This window comes from Anneissia japonica, unplaced genomic scaffold, assembly GCF_011630105.1.
Source record: "Anneissia japonica isolate Jap-2015-1 unplaced genomic scaffold, ASM1163010v1 scaffold288169_len85590_cov117, whole genome shotgun sequence".
Taxonomy (NCBI): domain Eukaryota; kingdom Metazoa; phylum Echinodermata; class Crinoidea; order Comatulida; family Comatulidae; genus Anneissia; species Anneissia japonica.
The window spans coordinates 69,696-77,444 of NW_022720604.1; the positions used below are offsets into that span (position 1 = coordinate 69,696).

The 7,749-nt window shown below is 35.7% G+C and overlaps 2 protein-coding genes across 2 annotated transcripts in view; both read right to left on the reverse strand.

Annotated features, from left to right (window-relative positions):
* Nucleotides 1-7,495, reverse strand: part of LOC117111386 — a 12,598-nt gene extending 5,103 nt beyond the window's left edge. The window contains exons 1-6 of the mRNA XM_033254298.1: nucleotides 7,338-7,495; nucleotides 1,913-2,196; nucleotides 1,543-1,623; nucleotides 734-889; nucleotides 302-413; nucleotides 6-110 (exon numbers count right to left, since the gene is read on the reverse strand). Coding sequence (XP_033110189.1) covers nucleotides 6-110; nucleotides 302-413; nucleotides 734-889; nucleotides 1,543-1,623; nucleotides 1,913-2,193 — 735 coding nt within the window. The 5' untranslated portion in view covers nucleotides 2,194-2,196; nucleotides 7,338-7,495. The remainder of the gene's footprint in view (nucleotides 1-5; nucleotides 111-301; nucleotides 414-733; nucleotides 890-1,542; nucleotides 1,624-1,912; nucleotides 2,197-7,337) is intronic.
* LOC117111388 lies at nucleotides 4,535-5,677 on the reverse strand. Its single transcript, XM_033254299.1, has one exon. It carries the CDS (start codon nucleotides 5,675-5,677, stop codon nucleotides 4,535-4,537), a length of 1,143 nt encoding a protein of 380 aa, XP_033110190.1.
* Nucleotides 7,496-7,749: the final 254 nt, after the last annotated feature.

The following is a 7,749-nucleotide window of genomic DNA, read 5'->3' on the forward strand; positions in this document are numbered from 1 at the left end:
GGCACTAGCTTTGGTCTTTTTTGAATCATCTTCTGCACTTCAGCACGACCACGTATCTTTCTTGCTCGGTGATTTTTGAAATAGTTTTGAATGCGGCGTTTCCACAGCATCTTTAACGAAGGATTAAATCCTTGGCATGATAAAATGAAATTACAGTATCATTCAATTCTTTACATTTAATTGGTGTAAATAAGTACTTTTCCACAAAGAAAAATGATATAGGAGTTTATCACATTAAACTTATTCAACATGAAATGATCATCCACATAATAGCCACCTTCCTGGAATCATTACCACTCACCTTAGGGCAAAAGACCACATCGTTTTCTGATGGTTTCTCCATGTTTTTGAGGTACGGATGGGCACTTAGGAGAGACTCAGCTAACAAAAAGTATTCCTGTTCAGTACAGTAACTGGAAGGAGATATAAACATAATATGCAATGGATAGAATGCTTCTGATTTCAAAATAAGTGATGTATAGCTGAGAACAAACATAGATTTTCAAAGGGCATCATTTTGAATAATGGCTACAAAACTACATAAAAGAAGTGAATTGTAAGTTTGTAAGAAGTCAAACAAGTATATTTAATAATTTAGGCATCATTTATCAAATTTGGAAGCAGCTGGTTTAACCATCATTTATGAATATGAATTACTTGTTTATTAATGTTATAAAAGATGTTACACTAATCACTCATAAAATGACACATTGTGTTTGTGTGTGATGCTTACATCTTGTTGTAGTTGGCATCCAAATCATCAAAGCATGTGGCTATAAGCGATGACCTATCTGCTTCATTCAGCGTTTCCATTGCTGTCAGCTTTGATTTGACACGTGGTGTAATACCTGCTGAGGGCCACTGGTAGTTCCATGGGATAATACCAGTCCTAAAAAAAAGATTGTTTTCTTCACATATGGCCAAAGGCTAATAAAACAGATAGTGTATTCTAATGGGATATTATAAGTCAATCGTGATGTCTGCAACTCACAATATTATTTGCTATTCCCAACCGTCCAATAATTTTTCTATAGTGGATGCTGGCTTGATTTTTTTTTAGGTTGGTGTGCAAAAAAAAAAAAAAAACAGACCTCATTTTTCGTCACCACTAATCCCGCACCGCAATAAAAATTTTTAAAACAAGGGTAATTAAAACCCGAAGAAAGTTACTTAACATTCAGTAAGAAAAATTACGAAATGCCTTGAATCAATGAACCCTCATAAACTAAAGAAGCTGAACATGTAATAGGAATAGACCTATTTTAAAACTCAAGGAACGAAATTAGATGCAAGCCGAGGGCCACGCATGGCCACCGAGGCCTCCTCCTACTACTGTAGGCCTAGCTGTAGCCTGACTTTAAATCTAACCTTCGTACAATCATTTTCCTATAGTGTACTATGCGGAGCTATACTAATTCTTTATTAGGAAATGAATTTTCAATCTGAAAGACCTGGTAGTTTATCTCATACTTAGAGGGATACTGCTAAATTTGTTTAGGCTATTAAGTCATCCAAGTCATTCAATTCATCGATTTAACTTACTTCTTAATCATAGATGGGCCGGATGTGCCTGTATCAACAGGTATTACATTTGCATGTTCCTCCATGATGGACTTAATTTGTCTGTAAAATAATAAAATATTTTCATTATAGGCTTTTATTAAAAAGTGGTGATTGCTCGTGTTCCATTTAATAGTATTTTATCAATAGTAATGAAACTGTAGTTTGTAGGATAACACACTCTCATCCCTGTGAATTATTTTCACATAGGCTGTATACACATTATTCATCAAACTTATTGAAGATCATTATATTATAAATGCAGTCTCAAACAACATCAGTAAATTTTCAAACATACAGAAGCTTATTACTACCTATACAATATATTATAAAAATAATGTAAATTACTCACCCAATTGGGGGAAGTTGGCTCAGATCAATCACCATGTTCTTCTCGCCGTTTAGTGGGACTGGTAAATTTACTGGAATAACAACCAGTCTCGCCTTGTCTGGGAGATCATTAAGATTGTCTACAGTGATCAGTTCATTGTCCCAGTCAGAATCAAAGTACTGGACTAACACATCTGAATTGTGGATGTTAAAAGCTTCTTTGATATTTCCAATAAGATCATCTTTCTTTTCCACATTTATTTTTCTCTGTATTTCCAAATACTTCACCAAATACAGGTACATTTTCTTTCGTAAAAAAAGACATCAGTTTAATAAATTGACATGTCGACAACTATGCTAAGCCCCACCCACAAAATCGCAAACGACTTCAACATTACGAAAACCTTAGACATATTACAATCAATGGTTGTTAACTTAATGAGCAGTTTCGGGGAGTATTTTCTTTGCTATCAACCTTCTTTAAGAAGGGGAATTCAGGGTAGGCGGTACGCAAATGAATCATATTCATAGTGTTAATCCATTTCATGGGAAATTGTTGTAAAAGCCTCTGTATTTCGCTCCCAAAGGAAGATGGGAAAGCCGCATTCAGTCAACCTCATAGACCTAGTCGGCCGCGAGGAGGTCACTGTTCGTGTAAGTCCCCGTTGCGTTGACACCATTTTACCATCATTTTTTTTTTTGCACAATAGGCATAAAAAAATATTTCATGGCGTAGGCCTATTCTCCTATAACCATAATAGACATCTAGCCTAGGCCTATAACAGTAGGCTTACGTATGTTTCGCGTTGACAACCGGTTAGGCCTAGTTTGTGTCCAAGTCTGTCTAAGGTTTTTAATGTTCGAAGAAAAGTTTTTGATCACAAGACGCTCGCTGATTATTAAGCAGTTTACACCACAGTCAAATCTTGTCGAAATTTTAATTGTGAAAAGTGTACCGAGTCATTCTGTCAGTTTATCACATATTAGGCTATACAAGTAGCAGGGTTAATGTAGTACTTCAATGGAATCATATTTTTGTCACAAATCTGGTAAATGCCAAGTGGCTTATAGTCCTTTAGTTCATGCACTTTAAGAAATCGTGCAATGATTTGCTCGTTGTTCAATTGTACCAAACTTGAAATCTCATTAATAACATATTGACATGTAGACTGTGTAGCTCTGTATTCTTCTCTCAATGTCAACAAAAACTGGGCAAGCCTTTTATTGTGGTCAAATGTTAAAATACTTTGTCTGTTGGGGTCTTGTACATTTGCAATATCATTACCATTGTTTTCAATATTGTTATCAATATCAAATTCATCTGCTGTTTCCATATAGTCAAAACTAACCTGGCCATCTACCACATCTCTAACAACATCATCAATGTTTTCATGCTTGTGGACTTTATTTATATGTCTTCGTAATGCCCTTACTGACTTATACAATTTTGAACAATTATGGACTCCACATATAATTCTGAAGTTGACTTCCTGTGAGTGAACATATTCATAATGATACAGTAATCGATTGTGTTGCCTTGTTGCATAATTACAATAATTGCATTGTCTTCTCTCCATAATGACATATATACCAATAGTAGATACCTCCTGAAAAATTGGTTTAATGGATCATTTTACAAGGATTTAGTGATCACTAAAACAAAAAATGTTAAAATAATTAGCTGGAAAACTGTAACGTAAGTAATGGTAAAATTATTAGAAGTATTACGTTTTTTGTTACAAAATTATAAACTAATACTGTAGTACGCCTGTTACCTATAACATAAGCAACACATTTGTAGTGTTGTTTGTTTTTTAGAACAACTTAACCAAACTATTAATTTTTGACATGTATTTTTAGAGTAGCATGAATTACTGTTTTTCTGTTATTGATGAGATATTATTAGTTCGGTACAATTGAACAACGAGCAAATCATTGCACGGTTTCAAAACGGGGGTGGAAAAGAAAATGTAGTGAACGCTATTGATGAACAAAATACTACCTTTATATCAGCATGTCCCAGGTTTAGATAAAAATATATGTTGGGGAAAAAAAAAAAAAAAGAAGAAAATCCGGATTTTCCCAAAAGTGATGAGGGAGGGGGTGATAAACTAATAATTTTTTTTTTATGGGGCCTTTATACAGAAAAACAACATGGTATACTGGGACAGGGAATGGTTGAAAGCTGTACAAGATTTGTTCCCTATCCTTTCTATTATTAAGTACAGTAGTAAAAAAAAAAAAATCAGAAAAATTAATCAGATTCATAAAAAGATATAAAATGCTTAACTAAATGACAACAGGATTTTGACCATGGAAAATGAACACATTATGAAAATGCAAACCAATAAAAACAGTGATTACAATCAAAGTAGGTTAGAGTTGTAAAGGCAAAATGCCCTTGAAGGTCAGAGATGGATTAGCTTGTAAGCAATGGATAGCAATCAAGGAAACATCAACATTAGCCTACATAAGCCAGATTATACCACATGCAGCCCACAATCACACAATCAATGCATGGCTGTAGCCTGAGGTATTGGTTGTACTATTGTGGTATCATGAATGGTGGTATAAACATCTCAACTCATACACTTTTTTTTTTTTATAAGAACACATTTTATAAGAACACTGAGGCTGAAATCACTTAAAAATTAAGAACAAAATAGGAACAATAATTGTGGCTGAGGTCAAAAATGTCAGATAGCAAGAAATCCCAATCTCCATTTCCAAATGGTATCAATGACCCTATCATCAAAGGAAGCAATCGTAGAAAGCACCAAGTTTGAGCTTGTGTGAATTTAATTTTCATGGTGCCTGCGGTGGAGCCGAGAATAGGGATAGCATTTTTTTTATCAACCTCAACATATTTAAACCTGGCAACACCTATGCTCAATTCTGCATAGGTAAAATGTCCTTGGTCCACAAAGCGTCCAAACAAAGTCTGTAGAATAATAGGAATTACGCCCTCAAAAAGGTCATGAGATGCATCAGATGGTAACCCTTGAGACACATGATAATAGCTCAATTGGTTAAGAGGAGAGTGCCTTTTTATTCCATAAACACGAGCAAAATCCATATTATCAGTGCCAGCTTCAGCCTGTGTATTCCAGATTTCCTTGTTAGCTCTTGACTGAAATGTACCTTCATCATAATTATTATGCATATTGTGTTTTGTGGAATTGCAAAATCTGCACTGCCTTAGTACGGTTGAAAAATTTTCAAACATGCCTGCCATGAAATGAGCACCTAAATTGTCTGAAGCCACAAATGAAATTGTGCCATAGAAATGATACTCATTTCCATCAAGTTGGACAGTTATTCCTTCTGTCTCTAGAATATGAATATCTCTTATCAGTGGTTGAAGAATCTGTTCAGCTCCATACTTTTTTACATGAGAAGATCGACAAAGCATCACCAATTGCATCATATCAAGTTTTGATCTGTACTTCGCATCTAAATTACCAAGAACAAAATAGTGACCTGAAATTTTATATTTCCGTCCCCTGTCTCGGAACTGGTTATTCAACGTAAAATCATCATAATAATATTTAATTTGCAGGGCTGTTGGATACCTTATAAATAATGGATTCCTTCTGTATACATATCCATCACAATAATCCCGTATTATGCCATCTTGAGATTGTTTATGCGAGAGTAATTCAGAGAGAACATCTTCATGCTCAAGAAGCAGTTTTAATGACTCCAAGATTGGAATATATTGCATGGTATCTGGTTTTCCTGATTGATTATATCCAAGTAAAATTTCTTCTGGGGCAACATATTTCATCTGGGTAGTTACATATTTCTTCAATTGGCCAAATGATCTAAACCTGTAACATAGGCATTATGATCTATTATCCATCCCAAATATATGCCTTTTTACTAGATAGACGGTTTGTGTAAAATTAAAAGATTTTTAGGATTATAAAGAGCATACCGACAGCAGATGAATGGCAAATGATTTATTTATTGCATAAATTACCGTATATGCTATTCACAAACTAATATTAAAATTGTGTAAAAATCTTGCTTTGTGAGTAACCTTAAAATCCTTGGGTTTTTGTGCATCTTATCCATAATAAAATTAGCAAATGAAAAATTATCCTCAGTCTCCTGTCCATCATGACCTGTACATCTCCCTTAAGCCCACTTTACACAGTGAGTGACCTTGTTAGTTACACTGTGTAAAGAATCAATCCATGACAGTAAGTGATAAAAAGATTTATTACACTTAACACAGCAAAAGGTTGTTTAATACTATTATGCCTCATTTAAGGATGCTCAGTTGTTTTATGGGTCATAAATCTTCATTAACATGTTAAACACTAATTCGACTTCACACCTGACCAGTGGTGTATTGAATGGTCAGATACTCCATAGGACTTGTGCGCTTAATGATAGGTGCAGATCAGAGGGGAGGTGTGATGAGGTAAACAGTTTTGCATAACACTGATCAGTTTACACAGTGTAAACTAAAGTCACTCACTGTGCAAAAAAATCTAAAGGAGATGTACATGTCATGATGGACAGGAGACTCACGGATAACTTAACATTTGCCAATTTTATTACAGATGGACAAAAACCCATGGACTTTAAGGTTACTCACAAATCAAGATTTTTACACTAATTATAATATTAGTTTGAGAATAGCATATACGGTAATTTATGCAATAAATAAATCATTTGCCATTCATCTGCTGTCGGTTATGCTTTATACTCCTAAAAATCTTATAATTTTACACCAACCGTCTGGTAAAAAGATTTATCATAGTTTACTTGGTCAGAAGAAAATCTTTTGGTTTATTTTTTTAAGTTCACAAACATTTGATTTGACTTTGTTGTCCGAGATTATTTCCACCCCCCCCCCTCTCCACCTTACACCACTCCACCCCACCATCGCGATATCTCAGATTATATTTTGGAAAAGTTGGCAACCATGCCATTTTCATCTACGCCTATCTTACATAACGCTGTAGTTCATTAAGATTGGGGTATGCCTAGAGTTAGATTTAAAGGTTTGGGTAAAGCCAAGTCGACCAATCAACGCACTGAGATTTGCATAATTCGGCGTCGACATAGCGATCATCCCCTCCCCCACCCCGGGAAAACGCGGGATGATCGCCGACCGGCACCCCAAAAAGCTGGTGACATCCCTACACGCTAGTATTAGCGTGCACCATGGAGGGATTATTGTGCACACTGCACATTCCCTTCTGTCTGGGCTCTCCGCTGGCTCCGTCATTCATCATCATTCATAGCCTGCTACACAGCAGTACTTAGACCTAGGGGGCCTAGGCCCTAGTAGTACTAGCAGCCTCTCTCACCCTATAGCTAGGCCTATATTTTATAGGCAAGGTCTTATGGACGCTAAACTTAGATCACAGGATGAATATTAGGCCTAATTATTAAAGTAGAACTAAAATATTTGTTTTCTGTAGTGCACTTACCAATGAACAGCAGGACGAACAATCTTCGAATGCACCAGGCAGCTCGTTCTCCCTTCGAGAAAAAAAAAGCGCGCATATCTTGGCTCCCAGCCATGGGCGCGCACCATACGGGCGCACAATGCGTAATCGGGGTCACGTCTGCTGATCATCGATCTGAGCTTGGGGTAGACTCAAAATCAGAATATATGGAGATAGAATGATTCTCATATAGAATACACGAGGCAAGATTCTATTTGTGAATCAGTATGATTTTTTTAAAATTTTGAGTGAATGGAAATACACAGTCTTGGTCTTTTCGAGGCAGAAGCCATTGTTGAAATGTACATTACATTTCACTTAATTATGTTTCAATCAATTAATTAAACAATCAGGTCTGTGCTCCTCCCATGCTCCCTACCTACCAATGAAAAGG

Excerpts from the sequence above, each read along its gene's own strand:
- LOC117111388 (XM_033254299.1), bottom strand. The coding sequence starts at position 5,677 with ATGAAATATGTTGCCCCAGAAGAAATTTTACTTGGATATAATCAATCA.